Genomic DNA, 19,590 nt, shown 5'->3' on the forward strand with positions numbered 1-19,590 from the left:
CTTCTTCTACAAGAGAGCTAACAGCTAAGCAAGCCTTTCTCTTTCTGCAACAAGCATCTCCTGTAGTGCCGTGGGGTAAGCCTTTATGGTCTAAATTTATTTTTCCTCTTATATATGTCTTTGCATGCTTGGAAGGTTATGAGAGGTACAGTAATTTCAGATGATCTTTTGCAACGTAGAGGAGTAGCATTGGCTTCACGGTGTGAATTTTGTGGTAATAGTACTGAATCTCTAGATTACGTACATCTTTCTCCATTGTTCTTTTGCGGCATCAGTTTGGAATCAATTCATTTACATTTTTGAAATTGGCCTTGTTCCAAACACAATTGGTGAGGTTTTTAGTTTGGGTTTAGCCATGGAGAGAAGCCCTCGACTTAAAGAACTTTGGTTAATATGTTTCACTTTTATTCTCTGGTATATCTGGCATGCAAGAAATCAGATTAGGTTTGAGAGCAGGACATTTTCAGTTGCTGGGGTTTGTCGCCTAGTTTCAGGGCATATCCAAGCTTCTAGTAGATTAGCAACTGGTCACATGCATAATACAATTCGTGATTTGCGTATCTTGAAAATTTTTGGTGCTTGTTGTAGATCGAGGCGTATACCTAGAATGGTTGAGGTCATTTGGCATCCCCCCACCATTGGATAGATTAAGATAAATTCAGATGGTGCTTGGAAGCATGAAGAGGGTATTGGAGGTTTTAGTGTCGTTTTTCGCGATTATAAAGGTCAGTTTGTTAGAGTTTTTGCTTCTAATATTGATATTCCTAGTTTAGTTGCGGCATAGGTAATGGTAGTGATCACAGCTATAGAGCTTGCTCGGGTTCGTGATTGGAAGAACGTTTGGTTGGAGGTAGATTCTTCTATTGTACTTGACTATATCCGCTCTCCTTCACTTGTGCCTTGGCAGCTTCGAGTTAGGTGGTTGAATTGCCTATACAGAATCTCTACAATGACTTCAAATCTTCTCACATTTTCAAAGAAGAAAATAGGGTAGCAGATGCTCTAGCTAATCATGGAACATCTCTGTCTGAGCATGTATGATGGGATGTGCCTCCTCCATTTATCTTGTCTTATTATGAGCGTGATCTTTTAAGTATGCCGAATGTTAGGTTTCGTTAATTTATTTGTTTTGCTATATTGTTTTTCTCTCTTGGTATTAGAAGTTTTTTTATACTATATGGTTGACATTGGCCTAGTCCTTTAGCTTATTGTACAATTTTTATTTTTTCAATAAATTTTCGTAGGAGGACGATGTTTGTCTCTTTACGCTTACCAAAAAAAAAAGTGTGAGACAAACAACTTTGAAATGATACATCATACATATACTGAACAACCTTACATTACATAACAGAGCATACAAATACAATTTGTGGATATAGAACACCTAGAAATGATACATATACTGCCTTTCGGTCTAGCTTCCATTAAGCCTGCTCTTCATCCTTGTAGATCAGTGGCCGGTGTATTTGGTGAAGAAGCTAACTTCATGGGCACGAAACTTTATTTGGTCTGGTAATATAGAGACTCGGAAAATCATCACTATTTGTTGGGCTCGGGTTTGTGCCCCGAAGCTGGAAGGTGGGCTTGGTATTCGTGATCTTTCCTCTCTTAATGCAGCTGCTATCCTAAAGTTTGCTTGGGATTCTTTCTCTTCTCATTCTCAATGGGGGGATTACGTACGGTCAAGGTATCCTATTCTATCTGTCTGCAAGCTGGGCTATCGCAAATCCTCAATTTGGCCAGGTATTCGGTCGGTTGCTTTTGGTTTTAGACAAAATTGTCGATGGTTAATTGGAGATGGTAAATCTGTGTGTTTTTGGAAGGATAAATGGCTTCAAGCTCCTATTTTGGAGACTTTGGGTATTTCAAATTGGTCTTATTTCAGTAATCTTCATGTCGCAGATTTTATTTCTCATCATTCATGGCAGCTTCCTCCCTTCTTTTGTCAAACTTTTCCGCTCTTGGCTAGGTAGATTTCAGATTTGGCACTCCCTCTTATTGATGAGTCAGATATGCTTATTTGGGAGCCCTCTACCTCCGGTGAGTTAACTTTTTCTGTTGGGTTTGAATTTCTGAGGCACCACAACACTATCAAAGATTGGGCTTGTAATGTATGGCGATCATTCATCCCACCTCGTTACTCTTTTTTGGTATGGAGAATTCTTTTTGATCGGCTTCCAACTGATGATAGAGTGAAAATTAGCAGAATTCCTATTGTGACTATCTGTCAGTTATGTTATTGTTCTGGTGAGACATCATTGCATTTATTTTTACAATGCCCTTTTTCCCAACGGGTCTGGAGATGGTTAGCTGCTCAATTTGGCACTTCTTTATCTTCTTTCAACTCCCTGATAGATTTTTGGAAGAGCTACTGTCGAAAGCCTTTTTCCTCGCAGCTTTTTAATTTGTGGCTAGCAGCTGGCATGTTTACTTTCATGGCTCTATGGAAGGCTCGGAATAAGCTAAGGTTTGATAATCGATCCCCTAATTTCTATACAATGTGTTGCTCAATTATGGCATGGATTCGTCAAATTAGCCTTTTTGCTCCTGGTCACTATAAGGGTGTTCTTGATGCCCGTTTATTGGCCTCTCTTGGAGTTGCTCCTAAAGGTGGTAAGGCTCCTAGAATTCAACATGTCTTATGGCAGCCTTCGTTTTTTCCTTGGATCAAAGTAAACACAGAAGGTTTAGCAAAAGGAAATCCAGGTCCAGCAGCTTGTGGGGGTGTGTTTCGTGATGCCTCAGGTGGGGTTTTAGGGAGTTTTTGTCATTCGCTTGGATGGAATACTTCTTTTTATTTTGAACTTTATGCTGTTATCTTGGCAATTGAAATTGCTCATGATAAAGGGTGGGTCTACTTATGGTTGGAAAGTGACTCTGTTAGTGTGGTAGCTTGCTTTTCTTCCAGGTCTTTTTCTCCTCCGTGGAACTTAAGAGTTCGTTGGAATAACTGTCTTTCTATAATTCGTCAAATGAACTTCCGTTGCAGTCATATTTTTAGAGAAGGAAATATGGTAGCTGACAAGATGGCAAACTTGGGGTTGTCAAATGCTTCATTTACTTGGTATGATAATCCTCCTACTGAGCTTTATGGTTTCTTGCAAGCGGATTATTTGGGTATCCATAATTATCGGTTTTCATAGTGGGAAGATTGCCTGGTTTTTTATGGGTAGAATGTCTTTTTGTATGTTGCTTTGGTTTGTAATTGGAATGGTTTTGGCCTAGTCCCCAATTCCTCTTTTCATGTAATTTCTTTTATTATTTTAAATAAAAATTCTGATAAGGGACGGGCGGTGGGTTCCCGGTTGTAGCGGTCCCCTTCAGGGTAGAGTGGGTGCTCTGTCACCCACCAGACTGCTATAGTGGAGCTAATATCGCCTAATCCTTGTTAGTATTTTATAAAAAATAAAAATAAAAAAATAAAAAAAGCTATCATCACATAGAGGCTGTCGTATGCGTTATTGAGGAATCGGAAATAAGCATATCTCCAGGTCTTGATAAAAATCAAAGAACCACATACTGACCAAAATCCTACGAAAAAACCAAGCACAACAGGAAATACAAACCATGGAACCTGATCCTCACTGTTATCATCTCCATCAAGACCATCATTTGGGAGTGGAAGTTGGCATTCATTTGGAAGTGGAAACCCACAGAGGTTGGGATTCCCCTCAAATGTAGATGCATTGAAGCTTAGGAGCTGAGTTCCTGTTGGTATTAGGCCTTCCAGATTATTGTATGAGACATTATATACTGCCAAGAAATTAAGGCTTGTTAATGATGCTGGTATATTTCCAGAGAGATGATTTGTGGAGAATCGAAGGAACTTACACAGACATGGTGAGAAGACCTTGAATAATCATGAAGAGTTCAACGAAAAGAAAGGTTTGCTTTCCCCACTGGCAGTAGCAGTAGAATTTCATCAACAGACTAGAAAGGGAGGCGGAAGGAGGTGGTGACGACGGCGGAGAACTGAGGAGTAGCGGCGGGAGATGGAGGGGGCGGGAGAAGAGCGAGCTCAGAGAGGTTTATTTTCCTTTTTTTTTTTTTCTTTTCAATTTAAATGGTGGGCCACGTAGCCCGTTAAGGCCCGCATCACCTGGACAGCCTAGCCCCACGTCACATCTGCCTAGCCCGCAGGAATTATAAATTAGGCCCAACCCACTCTTCTTTTTTTTTTTAAATGGTGGACCCCGTAGCCCATTATGGCCCACGCATGGCTGACCGCCTAGCCATAGCACTTTTTTTCTAGCCCGCATGAAATTATTTTTCTTTTATATTTTCTTTTACCTCTTAAATTCTGGAATTGGAATTCCGCAGAGACGAAACAGAGACTAAACAGAATGAAACCGAAAGACAACGATAGGAAGAAGAAAAAGAGAGATCATGAGATTGATGATGATTCTGATTCTGTTTCTGGTGGTGATCCGCAAGCGGTTGTGCGAGACTTGCTGAAGGAGGTTCCGAATATCGGGTGCGATTTGAAGCAGCTTCTGCAATTGATCGATGGCGGCAAAGCGGTGGACATAACCGGAATATCTCAGAAATCTTTGATCAAGCCTCTCAGAGCTCTGTTTCTTTGCTTGAATCTTAAGGAACTAGATCACGGATCTTTTGTGTTGCCTCCACATGTTCCTCCAACTTTGGAGGTTATTGGGTCCATGATCACGCCTTGTTTAGATGATGAAGATGATGATCATGGTCCTCCTCCTCCTCCTGAGAGAAGGCCAATTGGGCCGGAGATGCCGACGCCGGAGCTACTTGCTGCTGTAGCCAAATTGAGAGAGGCAGAGGCCGAGTTGAGGGAAGCTGAGTTGGAAGAAAAAGGTAATCGGGTTTTTATAGGACCTGCACCACGTGTTGTGGCTGCTGAAGGTGAATCAGCTAGCCAGAGTGATCGTTTCGAAGAGGTGACAAGGATCATGGAAGCAGAGGATGATAACCTGTATGACATATTGGGAGCAAACCACAATGTGTCTGCTGATAACATCAAGAAAAGGTACTGGAAGTTGTCGCTTTTGGTGCATCCTGATAAATGCTCACACCCTCAAGCTAGCCAAGCATTTGTGAAGCTGAACAAGGCGTTTAAGGAGTTACAGGATCCGGAGAAGCGGAGAGCGCTGGATGAGAAGATTGAGCTCAAAGAGAAGCAGGAGAGATTCAAAAAGAGAAACATGGCAGGTGATGTGAGTGTTGTTAAATCGGCACGAAGAAGAGATGAGTGGATGACAGAGCTCCCACCGGAGAGGAAACATGGTATGAGTACAATGCAATCGACAATGTTTAGCAGCAATGCTAAAGAAGGGCGTGGAGATACTGGTTGTTGGACTGATGCTCCATCTGAAAGAGCTCGGAAGGCTAAGATGGATTACTTAAAAGCCTATAATGAGTTTTCATCGCTTGCTTCGAATGAGGAGGAGAGGAAGAGGAGTTTAGATGCAGAGTTGATGGACAGATGTAATAAAGAGAAACGATCGAAGTCATTGTTACAAAAGCACAAAGAGGAGATTAGAGCGAGCCGTTTGAAGAGGAAGCACTCCAAGCAACAGGTAGAGGAGGAAGACTGGGTGGGGAAACATCCGTGGAAGCCTTGGGACCGTGAGAAGGATTTGGCAGGTGGTAGACAAAGTGTGAAACTGGATTCAGAAGACATGACTCGAGGTTTGTCATCAAGGTTTTCTGGAGGATCATATCAAAGGAGCTTTCTCTAGCCATGAAATGGCATGGGTGAGCTTCTTGGTTTTTCCCAGGCTTTAATTCACAGGTCTTACTTTTTACACTGAATGAATGAATGATTGATTGTTTCTTGTGTCAAATTTACTATTAATATGAGGAAAAGAGTTAGGACATTTCTATGTGTTGGGGTGAAATGTAAAACTTTTTGATACTATATGTCTGTAAAAGCAAGTGTTTCCAAGGAACTGATATTCAGTCGATGTGAAGGTGATCGTGGTTTCTCTTGAGTAATGCCTTTTACTGTTCTTGTGTGAATTGTATTGAGAAAACACTGGAACTTTGGTTTCTGGATTTGTTTTTACTTCTGAGCATTTGAGGAAGCAAACCATCAAATAAGCCATTTTTCTGTGCTGTGGGGGTCTGATCTTTTTTAGATGTTAATAATATAGAAAATCAGTCTATGAGGTTCTTGATAGTATGTATGGAGCTAGTACATAAAGGACTTGGAAAGATTTTGATTTTCTGGGTACTTGATGTACAATTTCTTGCAAGAGAGTATAGACTTGTGTAGGTGTTTTACAGTTTTACTTGAACCCTTTATCGCAGAAAGTCACAAGTTGTTTGTGTGTGCATTTCTTATGATCCTGTATCTAGGTGTGTATTTTCTGTTTGAAAACTCTTGACAATTGAAAGAGGGAGTTCGATCTGTTCCCTTCATCCCATTGACAAGTTGAAGTATCCATTTCATTCCAATTATTTTCATTTTTTTGAAGGCAGTGCTAGTGTACTTGCTTCCGTAGCTGTTTTATTGAGCTAATTAGGCTAGATTTTAATTGTCGCCAAGTCTTACAAACATTTAGAGAACTGTTGCAGGTAGAAAAAAGCACAACGGATGATTGAAGGATATGAACAGCAGATACATAATTTTGTTTTATTCTTTTCTGATCTCATCACTCCAAACACCAAACAGAAGAAGATTACAGAATATTTGTGAGAACTTACTTTACAGTTTATACATTACCAATAAACGAAACAGACTAATTTAATACAAACCTGGAGATATATATATATATATATATATATATATGCTGCATACATACTGTTATCATCACATACTGTGTACATTTTCCAGATATGCATATATATAGAACTACAAACTCCCAAGAATCCTACAATGAACCCAAGAACAACTGAAAGCCATGGAATTTGTTGCCCATTAATGTCAACAAGATATTGATTATTGTTTTTTTCTTTCTTAATGCCTTTATTTGGATTTGGCAGGCACTCATTTGAAAGTGGTGGACCACAAAGTTTGGGATTCCCCTCGAAGGCAGAGGCATTGAAGCTTTGGAGCTGAGTACTTGTTGGAATTCCTCCTTCAAGATTATTGTATGAGACATTAAAAGATGACAAGAAGTTGAGACTAGTCAATGACAGTGGGATTTTTCCAGACAAATGATTCATGGAGAGGTCCAAATTCTCCAAGTTTTTGAGGTCGGACAGTTGCTCTGGAATGTTGCCGGAAAAGTTGTTATTGCTAAGGCTCAATGTACGAAGAAGCTGCAATTGACCAATCTCAGTAGGTATGTTTCCACTAATGGTATTATTGCCTATGTTTATTGCAGGAGGAAAGGAAGAAAATAATTTGTACTGCCGTAGTGTTGGACTCTGATATCCATATATTGGCAATTCAAGATAAATATCATCATCTTGAGCTGTAGAGCTTTCAGATACTAACATTGGTAGTTTACAAAGCTCTTTCGGAAATTCACCTGAAATTTGGTTATTGTCCAATTGTATAAAAAAGAGCCTTGGAAGAGTCCCCAACCAACTAGGAATTATTCCTGTGATTCTATTGGACTCAAGAGCCAAGATCTTTAGTTTCTTGACCTTAGATAGCCATATAGGTAGTTGACCTGTCAGCTCACATTGACGCAAAACTAACATTCGAAGATTTTGGAAACCATCAAAATCGACGACGCCAAGATCATCTGGAAATTCCTCACCTACAAAATTAGATGCAAGGGATAGGACTACAAGATTTTTGCAATGCATCAGTATCTTCATTGCCTTGGCGATATTAGTCATTCTGTTATAAGCAAGCGAGAGGAAGGACAAGGACTTCAATGACAGAATCTCAGGTTGTATTTCTCCTTCTAGATCATTGCCACTCAGCCGAATTGCTTTCAGGTACTTGCAAGAGTAAAGGCTCACTGGAAACATACCGGTGAGGTGATTCTTCCCAATATCAAGCTTACTGAGGCTGATAAGTCTGGAAAAATTAAGCTCAGAGATATTACCTTCCAAATTGTTAAATCCCATATTCAATTCTGCAAGGCTTGTGCAATTCATCAAAGATGGGGGCAGAGAACCTTCAAGATTATTGAACTGAAGGAGTAATAGTTTCAGTTTGGAGAGCTTGCCAATACTTTCAGGGAGCACGCCAGTCAATACATTAGAGTTGAGGTCAAGGATTGAGAGGTTTGTAAGGTTGGCAATTCTTTCACCAATGGCTCCGTCTAGCGAATTGTGAGGTAAAGAAATTTCTTCAACTGTGGTAGCATTGTAGATGTCCTCTGAAAGTAAACCTGACAAGTCATTGTGACCAGCACGAAAAACATGCAGTTTGGAACACTCACCTAGTCCTTGAGAAATTTTGCCACTAAATTCATTGAATGAAAAATCCAATAGCCTAATCAAGGGAGAAGAATGAAGACAAATTGATGATGGGATAGAACCTGAGAATGTGTTGTTGCTAACATTGAAACTAGTCAAATTCAAAGCTTTTTGGAAGAATGAAGTTGGAATTGCACCATGCAAGTGATTGCTGGACAAATCAAGCTTTCGGATGTTTTGGGATGGTAAAGAAGATGGTAGCTCTCCGGAAAGAAGGTTATAGCTCAAATCAAGGATCTCCAAATGATTCAAAGACGAGAAGAATCCTGTACTTTGATCTAGTGAACCGTAAAGTGAATTGTGGGAGAGATTCAAGTGGGTGAGATGTGTGAGATTTCCAAGTGAGGATGATAGAAAAGTACCTTCCTTGAGTTTAAGTCCTTTGGAAGGTAACTGCAAATGAGTAATCCAACCATCCTGATTACATGTGATCCCCTCCCAATTGCAACAATCAAAGGAAGTCCAATTCAACTGAGGAGATGACAGAGTGAGAGAAAACGACAGCAGAGAGCTGCGCTCACTTTGGTTGCAAGCATGAATGTTTTCAAGTATGATATTGAAAGAGAATATCAAGAGCAGGAAGAAAAGGAATGCATAAGCCATTTGGTGATGAGCTGCGCTAGCAAGTCTGTCTTATGGATCATATCCCACTCATGCTTGTATTATATGGAACTGGTCAGCATTGCTAATTAAATGCTGACCACTTAGGTTGCCAGAAGGATCAGCAAGTCAATAATCCAGTCTGACCGTCATTACATCTTTTTTGAGACAGATAGCTATCATTTTCATATAGATTAAATAAAAGAAGATATTTGGGCATGAACTCTCTATCTAAGATTCTAAGTTTTGTGGCATATGCGCGTCTTCATTTGCTCATAGAATTTGTCTAGCAGTCTTTGTTTACTTAGAGTTATTATGAGTTATGAGAATGAAGTGCCCCTTAATCAGCCAAACAAATCAAAACACCAAAGCATGTACAATCTGGCTATCTAGCTTCTGATGTTTTTTGTCCTGTTGATTTGCACAGTTATCATCACAATGAAAAAGGTCGAAAGAGATCAGGCCCATCTTTGGCCTTTCTGGTGCAGGAAGTTCAAACTTTGAATCAAACCATATACGGTGTGTATGTACTGATTTGCATATATGTGGAGTGTTGCTATATGCTCTTTGTTTATCTGTTGATTTGCAAACACAACCCTTTCGTGGAGTATTTCTGTTCTCTGTGTACAAAGCTTTTGTATAAACAATGTGCAGATTCCTCAGGTCTGTATTTGCTGTTTGAAAGAAAACTCTAATCCAAATTCAGAGTGACAAGTGAAAGAGGGAGCTATATTCCCATGTAAACGTTGATATATTCCATTTAATTTCGGTTGTAGTCATTTGTAAGGCCACTGCATAGTCGTACGTGTTGCTTTAAAGTTGTTCAGTTACCTGAGCTTGACTTTAGTAGTTGGTAAGTTGCGATGTACACTAATCTTTACAGGACTGATAATGCTGTGTTGATACTGCTGCAGGTAGACAACACTAACAGCATAATGGATGGTGGCAGGCAGAAGTAACATCTGAGATTCGGACTTGCAGCTTAGCAGTTGGTTCTGTAGTCCAAGTGCAGACACAAGAAGCGAGACAATGAAGAAGAATAATGTCAATTAGATCGCTGCCCGCTAGTGAACAAAGCAGCAGTCATGCCAATGACCAGTGACTTCAACAGAAGGCCTATAAAATATGAAGGTACTTTGGAAATTAACAAGACAAAAACTAACGAAGTTGTTCATGGACAGGATTCTTGGGGAGAACAAATTCAGAAATTCTATACATTTACTCTGTTTCCAGCGCTTTTCAGACATATTTTCTAACTAATTCTGACTTCTGAGTCCACTAATAAGTTGTTTTCAAACCAGGTTTTATATGAATTTTGAAGGCTGGATAAAAGTCCGAAATAAATTTGAAGATAAAGCAATGCAGGTTGAAGGGGAGGCATGAAAAGAGAGGCTACGTATTGCATAGATGATAGGTCAAGTTGGTGATGAACATCTCTGAACATCTTAGGTTGACAAGAACCACCAACGAATCAGCACATCACATAATGCTTGTGTTTGCTTCCATGATAGTTCAGTCACAGCTACAAGATGTAACCCAGAAGTACGTATCAGCTACAATTTCATTATCCGAACTCAGAAGTATAGGGTAAACTAAAAGTGGAAAACCTTTACTCACTTTAATATAGTAAATTAAGATTCAGATTTAGTAGAAACTTACTTTCCAAGATCTGATGGACTTGAAAACTATAAGCTTAAAAAGAAGCAAGGATTTGCTGAGTGATCGATTTAAAAAGCACAAGGGTACACGTGATGAAAAAATAAGATCAGGGACACAACTGATAAATGACCTAAAGTTCAGGGTGCTAAAATCATGGATTTATTGAATGTAAATGCTGAAAACAAGAAAGGAGAGCAAGAATGTTATGGAGGCTACATTGTGTCTTATCTTGATTAAGAGAGAATGAGGTTACAACAATACATATAGAGCTTAGAATATAGAATGACGTAAATGCCCTTGCGACTTAATTGTCATAAACCTAGCATATATTTAACACCCCCCCTCAACCATATCCTTGGGAACAAGCATAATGGTTGCCTGCAAACTACACAAATATAACCCAAAAAAATACAAGAAAACACCCAATCCAATAACCTAACAACTTGATATGATAAGATCAACTAGCTTCCATCTTGACTTGCTACAAATGTGTTAACACTAGAATCACCCAAGTGTAATGGCTGGATCAAGATATATAAGTCTCAAATGTATCACAATAGAGTCTTCTTCAATGCTCAAGATACTGCATGCAATATCAGTCAAGGCTTTCAAGCAATAGCAACACAGACTTCAAGCTAAGAAGCCAATAACCAAGCATCTATAAGATCTTGTTGGCTTGTTGGTCACGGCAACAAATGAGGCAACATAAAGGAGGAGAGCAAGGGTAGCAGCGCATCAAACAAACCATAATTTGAGTAAAAACTGAAAATTCTTCTTGAACTTGAAAAATTTGTTGATATCTGACTTTTCATACTGAAAAATCTAAAAGGCTGCATCCACTACACACTGCATATTACCTACCATTCTGCTACATATGCATTTGCATGGTCTCACTTTTAATGAGGTGCCCACAGCCTTAGCCCAGAAGCAGAATAAAACAAAAAACAAAACAAAAAAGGAAAACAAAAAAGCAGAAGGCAAAAACGAATGGTAGTGCTCTTTTTCAAAATTTGGTTTAGAAAGTAAGTGAACAGATTTTGGACTTGATGTTTCTTTTTGTATTGTAATTGAATAGAAGCTAGCAAAGACTGAAATTGAACAGTAATCCAAATGCCACTGGTAATTGTACAAAGTTGTTTGAAATATAATTGTACAAACAAAGTGAAAGTGAAGCTTAAAGGATAACAAGACCAGATTTGGTAAAAATTTCATCGGTAATTGTACAAAATTTTGTTTCAGTGGAAATTGTAGAGAATAAGAAAGGAAAGATAGGCTAAAAAGAAATAAAAAATGGACAAGACTGTGGGCAATTGAATATGTTCAAGCATCATATGAGCATATCGGGCCAAACCACAACAAATCAACCTTATAACTCCAAATTTTTCTTCACGTAGCATTGTAATGTGAATAGGCAGAGATGACATCTAACCAGAATGGACTACTGCGGAATCAATTGAGGCAAATCATAATTGAATGCAAAAACTTCCAAATAACAAAGGAACCAGAACCTAATTCACCGAATTCATTCATGAACTGCACACTAGAGCCAGAGAACAATCCATAATCCAAAATTATCATGCCACAATCACCAGTCCAAAATAGAAGCTCACAATATTCACCCCCATGCTAAGAATCATATCAATCGATAGATATAGCTCCTACTGTCCTCATCAACTTATGCAGCAAAACAGCGAAGTAACTGAGTAGTCTCCAGGAACAAATAAACAACTTAGCATTGTGCTTTCATGCTTTCTGCTCTCTCTACTTTGCATTTAGAAGACACCAAGTAATACTGAAACCATAAGAGTAGCCAAAAAATTCCAAAGCGTCCAAGCAGATATAATATAAATTGATAGAGCTCTAATGTCCTCACCATCATATAGCAACAATCTAAGCATATGTTGGAACACCTTCAAACTACCAACTCGACTTCAACACTACATCATAGGCATCTCCCAAAAATAGACACAACCAACAGAGAGATTTCATGTCTCATGTGATAGAAAAGCCTAGATCAGAAAGAAATTACCAGCTGCTCTCATATTGAATCATAGTGATGAATGCGGTGAAATTGGACAAATTGACTGCTTTTAGGTGAGGGCTCTTGGAACTCTAGCTCGCCCCCTGACGTCGCAGAAGCAGAGAAGTACTGTGACGGTAACCGAAGTACAGAAGAGTACCCCGATTACGTCGACGACATCTGACTCACAGAAGCAGATTCCGATACGATTTCTAATCGCAAATCCCTATCTGAGATTTTCGTTTTCAGAGGATGGCATCGATAAGGGCATCTCCAACGATGGTTGTCATACCCAAACTCATACCCATATTTTGAGTTACTCAAACCCATTACTATTCAAACTCATATTTCATCTCCAACCATTATATCAAAACCCATACTCATACCTAAATTTTAAACATTTTATATAATTTGGGTATGAGTATGGGTATGAGTATAGGTTTTGATCATCAACAAATAAATAAATTTCATATATAATGTTTAGGCCTATTTTTTCTGGACCTGACGATTTGAATGATCATTCAATTTGGGCCGAGCGTTTTTGGACCGTTGGAGGGTCAGAAGCGAGCTCACGTGGTTCAGCCGCAGGTGTGCATCTCCCGCTCACGCGTGATTGGCGCGTCTCGCGCTCCCGCGCGCTCCTCATCTGCCCGTTTTTCTGTCTTTAGCGCGCGTTCTCCACAGACGAAGCTCGCCGCGCGTAGCTCCTGTCGCTGCCCAGTCTTTCACGTGCACCTGCCGCCTTCTGCTGCCATTTGGGTCCCGCGTCTGCAATTTTGGGTTTCCTCCTTGCAACTCGACCCATTTTGGGTCGTCTGTGTAGTAGGAACCCATAATTGGGTATGGGTTTTAATTGTTGGAGATGAATTTTTATGGGTTTTGAGTATGGGTTTGGGTATGGCAACCATTGTTGGAGATGCCCTAACAGAGAATGGCCATAGATTTGACACTAGCACACATATATTGGATTAATCGGGTTTAGGGTTTTTGATTTGGGGGAAATTGAAAAAACTGAAAATGAAATCTTGATGGATAAAAGCGGAAGCAAAAACCCTCAGAAGCACATAGCCACGTATCGTGACCATATATGGCTCTGATACCATGCTAAAATTATGGATTTATTGAATGTAAATGCTGAAAACAAGAAAAGAGAGGAAGAATGTTATGAAGGCTACATTGTGTCTATCTTGATTACGAGAGAATGAGGTTACAACAATACATATAAAGCTTAGAATATAAAATGACGTAAATACCCTAACAACTTAATTGTCATAAACCTAACATATATTTAATACATGGTAGCACACTGAATTTAATCCTAAAACTAAAATACACTAAAATTAAGAATAAGTACAAACTTCTAGCCTCATAAGAATTTTTTCTAACCCGCCCTTGTTATGCAGACTGTCCAATCTCATTCATAATTTGAGCCTCTCTTGTACAGTATACAGGAAATTGAAATATGCATCCCTCCAGGTCTTGATAAGCAATAATGAACCACAAACTCCCACTAACCCTATAATGAAGCCAAGCACAACGGAAATAGACAAGCCTATAATTTGATTCCCGTCATTCTTATCATCATCTGAATCAGTACCATTGAATGGTTGACACAGATTTAGAAGCGGGGAACCACAAAGCTTCGGATTCCCCTCAAATGCTGACACATTCATGCCTCGGAGCTGAGTGCTTTTTGGTATTTCTCCTTCCAAATTATTATATGAGACATTTAAAGATGACAAGAAACTAAGATGCGCCAATAAAGCTGGGATTTCTCCTGACAAATGATTCATTGAAAGATCCAGAGTCTCCAAGTTGTTGAGATTCGATATTTGGTCTGGAATGTTGCCGGACACCTGGTTGGCGCTGAGATCCAATATATGGAGAAGTTGCAACTTCCCGATTTCAGTAGGTATATTGCCACTGATGCTATTGTTGCCTAACATTATAGATGGTGGATAGTAAGACAGAGAATTGAACTGTAAAATGCTTGCATCAGGCATGGGTTGGGAGGCGTAGAAAGGCAATTCAAGATAACCATGATCTACTTGAGCTGCAGCTTGTTCAGATACCAACATTGGTAGTGTGCAAAGTTCTTTTGGAATTTGACCTGAGATTAGGTTGGACCGCAAGTTTATAGAAAAAAGTGTTGGAGAAGTCCCCAACCAAGTAGGAATTGAACCTGTGATTCTATCACGTGACATATCCAAGATCTCTAGCTTCTTGAGCTTAGATAACCACATAGGTATCTGACCGGTTAGCTCACAACCATTCAAAGCCAAAATCCTAAGATTTTGGAACCCATCAAAGTCAGCGATGTGATCACCATCTGGCATTTCTTCACCTATGAAGTTGTATGAAAGAATGAGTACTGTGAGATTTCTGCAGCCCTTCAATATATCCATAGCACCTGTGAGATTGGTCAGTCTGTTCCCAGAAAGTGCGAGGAAGGATAAGTGTTTTAATGAGGCAATCTCGGGTTGTATTTGTCCCTCTAGGTTGTTGTGGCTTAATTGAATTGCTCTAAGGGACTTGCATGAGTAAAGGCTTATTGGCAAGATACCAGTAAAATGATTACTGACGAAGACAAGTTTACGAAGTTGACCAAGTCTAGAGAAATTATAAGCTGAGATATCTCCGTCCAAAAGGTTGAATCCTAGATTCAGTTCCATAAGGTTTGTGCAATTCAGCAAAGATGGTGGCAAAGAACCTTCTAGATTGTTGGAATGAAGGAGCAAGACTTTCAATTTGGAGAGCTTCCCAATATCTATTGGAAGCATGCCACTGAACTGATTCAAGTAGAGGTCAAGGACTGTGAGGTTAGTAAGTTTAACAATTCTGTTACTGATGCCCCCTCTAAAAGAATTTGCAGGGATTGCAAGTTCTTCTAGTGCGGTAGAATTATAGATATCTTCCGGAAGTGATCCTGAGAGGGTATTGTGACCAGCACGAAAAACTTCCAGTTTGGAACAGTTTCCTAGTGTGCGAGAGAGATTGCCTCCAAAATTATTGTAGGAAAAATCTAATAGCCTAATCAAAGAAGAAGAGTGGACACAAATAGGGGAGGGGATATAACCTGTGAATTGGTTGTTCGTGACATTGAAATGAGACAAGTTCTTTGCTTGTTGGAAGAAGGATGATGGAATTGCACCATGGAACCGATTGCTAGAAAAATCCACCATCCGAATATTATTGGATGATGATAGAGAACCTGGTAGCTCTCCAGAAAGAAAGTTAAAACTCAAATCAAGTACCTCAAGACGACCCAGGGACAAGAAGAATCCAGCTTGATCTAAAGAACCACGAAGTGAATTGCGAGAGAGATTGAGGTAGGTTAGATGTGTGAGATTACTGAGTGATGATGAGGAAAAAAGATCTCCTTTGAGTTTGAGGCCTTTGGAGGATAGGTGCAAATGGGTTACTCGACCAACCGCATCACAAGTAATGCCTTCCCATTTGCAACAATCCAAGCTAGTCCAATTTAAGGAAGGAGAAGACAGAGTGAGGGCAAAAGACAAGAGAGAGGTTCTTTCACTTGAGGAGTATGCATGAATATGTGTAGATGAAATGGAGCCAAGTAGAATAAGAAGCAAGTATTGAGCTATTGGGTGATAAGGTTGCCCTGCTAGCATCTTTCTTGGTTTGTGGGACAGTTCAGGTTTAGTTTGAGTTGCTCACCTAGCTAGCCTTGTGCTTGTTTATATAACCAAGAGCCTTCACTTTTTTCTTAGCTTCAATTCTTGAAACAGTAGCCTTGCATCAAATTTTTCATTGACGCTGGAGTCACTTAGATACTGATAAAGTAGCATGAGGTTCACATCCAAAACCATTTGGCAATGGGTGGAGTGGCCCAAACTCTTATAAACCCACATGCAATGTCTCATATTCCCAATGTGGGATCGATATCTTAACACGCCCCCGCACGTTCGTGTGACCGTTACTCATTCACACGTGGACATGGATAACCCGTTCTGATATCATGATAAAGTATTATGGGGTTCACATCTAAAACCGATTGGCAATGGGTGGAGTGACCCAAACCTTTATAAACTCACAGGTAAGGTCTCATATTTTCGATGCAGGATCGATATCTCAACAGATACTCATGACATTTGACGCATGCATGTAGACTTCTCGATTACATGTGAAATGGAGTTATGGAGTGAACAACAAAGATCATGTTTGGCTGGGTGAGTAATGTTTATCATGAAGGCAGACATTGGGATCCAGACATTGTCGTTACATCAATTAAATTAAGTCCATGTTGGCGTGCTGTGTGCTGTTGATGACTTTCAAAATGTTGATTTCTCTGAAATGTGAGTGGGTTGTGACTTGTTAAGTTTTTGATTATTTGTAAACCTAACATTGTAGAGGTTATGACTCCGAACAAACTATTATATGAGAATATGCGGGGTGGGAAAACAAACAGAAAGAAGGAAGAACTAATTTCTAGTCTTGTGGTGTTAGTGACGAAGGGGATGGAAGAACCCCCATAGGATGAGGAAGTCAGTGAAATTAATGACCTTGTATTAAATTTTTCATTGACGTTGGAGTCACTAAGATATTGACGTCCGACGCACCCATGTAGACTTCTTACTTACATCTTGTATGGCTCTGTGACCATCAAAAATCTAAGAAGATATAACTTTTAAGAAGATATACTAGAAATGCAACTTAGTGACCAATAAAAATTTGGGAAGATATACTAGAGGAAATAAATAAGGAATAAGTCAAGAAGTCAATAACAAACTTGGGAAAGGACAGTATTTCTCGGTTTGAATATTAGGCCAATTACATATAAGTCCATCCAAATAGGTGAAAAAATGTTTAAAAAGTGATTAAGGTGAAATTTTCTATTGAATATTCTAAGTAGGCAACTTGCAAAGAAGGAGCTACTGTCATGAAAACCATAAGAAAGCCAAACCCCCTGAACCGGTCCACATTACTACAACCAAAAACGCGCTTCTGAGGTCTGGTTTTTGACCAATCTCACATTTTCTACATCACCTTCTTCTTTGTTCCTCTTCCCATTTTACACTTCTAGTTTCCCTTCCGGAGACGTTTGGCAGACTTGACTAGATTGGATTGGCAAAGCCAGATTGGATTGGTAAAGGATTTTGATTTGCTACTCTTATCTAGTGTTTGGAGCAACCAGATAACAATATTACTGGATAAGAATATTTAAACAAAATCAAATGAATTAAAAGAAGATATCAATTTAAATTTCCAATTATTATGAAAATAAATTGGATGAAGTTTACAGATCTGCAGATCGATAAGATACATCTTTGAAGAGAATAGTCCATATCAGCTTTCAATTTCTAGCCATAGATTTAGCCGAAATGAGTCTAATTTTGCTATGTGATTCCCTCTTCGGATCAGATCATCCACAACGTGGTTGAGAAAAATAATTTGATCATGAAATTCTTAAGAAAAATACTATTTCATCCTTCCAAAATCTAAAATGACTCAATTATATTGTATTTTTTTTATATGAAAACAATTTTTATTCTTCAATCAAGAATCGAAAATTTTCATGTAATTCAGTCAATAGATTTGCATGACACGTACATGTACGTGAATTAGAACTTTGTTGCGTTCCGAAATTTTTTTAACAATACATTCATATGATATTATGCTTATTTGTGTGTGTATATGATGAGCGTTAGTTTCATAATACAAAGCTAACTCCCCATTAACTAAAATTTTCGGTCATATATCTAGATCTTCCAATCTTCAGTTTATAGTTCCCTATGTGCGTTACAGAAAATTTTCAGCCAATCTAATGATGGTTTGGGTATCGAGCAGTGTCAAATTAATGGACGAACCGATATTTAACTTAAACCGATCATGTTCATAATTAATAAATCACTATTTTGAATACCCAAACGATTGTCAAATTGGCTGGAAATATTCAGGGATGATCCACGCATAGGGAACTACATGCTGAACAATGAAAGATCCAGACATATGACCGAAAAGTTGGGTTAAGGGCGGGTTAGCTTTGAATTATGAAACTAACCGGTTAGTTCTATAACGCATCATTCAGTTTGTGTGTGTGTGTATACAATCTCTATCCACAGCGAAACTTCGTTTTGAAATTAAAATGTGAAGTGCAATTTTTGACTCATTTTTTAGTTATATTTTCACATTTTCACCGTTCAGTTTACAGAATCTAATGCATAGATTGGTCTTAAGTGCTTAAAACGTCCTGTTTAGTTTGTAAACACACAGTGTTTCGTGCTATCGGTGTGACCGTGTTAGGTAGCCGTGAGATGTAGTAACCAGTGTCAGAATGACACGTGTCTGTCATGTCCACGACTCATCTATATGAGCTGCTGCTTTCTTCTTTTGAGATATGCATGACCTATTTTTTTTTGTTAACTTTTTTATTAAATAACTTACACACTTTTATATCGGTGATGTTTGAATTCATGATGAAATCAACGTTGTTGATTAAGTTACCGAATCAACCAGGCACGGCTCACGAACTATGCATGACCATTTTACTTTCTTAGATATTTTATTGACACTTTCATTTTCTTCTAAAACGTTAGGGTTAGAACCCCAACACTCTTTTGGGGATAAAGTTAACCAAGAGAGAAGTTCCAGAATGAGAATCTGCAATTGTATTACACTATTACAAGTTTACAACCACCATCAGAATCCATCACAATATCATGCATAGAAGCATGTTCAAGTCCTATCATGGTATACATCTCCATTGAAAAATTTGAAAGTAGAATATCGAATATGCTTTTTTTTAGGGTGGTGCTATATTAACACATCTTTTTTTTTTTCCTATTAACACATCATATATATAATGAGAACCAATTATCGATCAAATTCAAGTGACAAGTTTGTAAATAAAATAAAAATATGTGGATAGAAAAATAGATGAAGTGTATTAATAGCAATAATTGGGTGTGGTAATAACAATACCCTTATAAATAGGCGAT

At 38.8% G+C, this 19,590-nt stretch overlaps 3 protein-coding genes across 3 annotated transcripts; 1 reads left to right on the forward strand and 2 right to left on the reverse strand.

Annotated features, from left to right (window-relative positions):
- The first annotated feature begins 4,343 nt into the window (after window positions 1–4,343).
- Window positions 4,344–9,916, forward strand: LOC101310306. Its single transcript, XM_004296128.1, has 3 exons — window positions 4,344–5,661; window positions 6,958–7,259; window positions 9,867–9,916. Exons 1-2 carry the CDS (start codon window positions 4,344–4,346, stop codon window positions 7,017–7,019), a joined length of 1,380 nt encoding a protein of 459 aa, XP_004296176.1. The 3' UTR covers window positions 7,020–7,259; window positions 9,867–9,916.
- LOC101310593 (tyrosine-sulfated glycopeptide receptor 1-like) lies at window positions 7,214–8,955 on the reverse strand. The gene is made up of 2 exons (XM_004296129.1): window positions 7,449–8,955; window positions 7,214–7,236 (listed from the first exon to the last, which is right to left on the reverse strand). Exons 1-2 carry the CDS (start codon window positions 8,953–8,955, stop codon window positions 7,214–7,216), a joined length of 1,530 nt encoding a protein of 509 aa, XP_004296177.1.
- A 4,133-nt stretch (window positions 9,917–14,049) lies between the features above and the next one.
- LOC101310884 (tyrosine-sulfated glycopeptide receptor 1-like) lies at window positions 14,050–15,813 on the reverse strand. Its single transcript, XM_004296130.1, has one exon. It carries the CDS (start codon window positions 15,811–15,813, stop codon window positions 14,050–14,052), a length of 1,764 nt encoding a protein of 587 aa, XP_004296178.1.
- Window positions 15,814–19,590: the final 3,777 nt, after the last annotated feature.

The sequence above is a fragment of the Fragaria vesca genome, linkage group LG3, assembly GCF_000184155.1.
Source record: "Fragaria vesca subsp. vesca linkage group LG3, FraVesHawaii_1.0, whole genome shotgun sequence".
Lineage (NCBI taxonomy): Eukaryota > Viridiplantae > Streptophyta > Magnoliopsida > Rosales > Rosaceae > Fragaria > Fragaria vesca.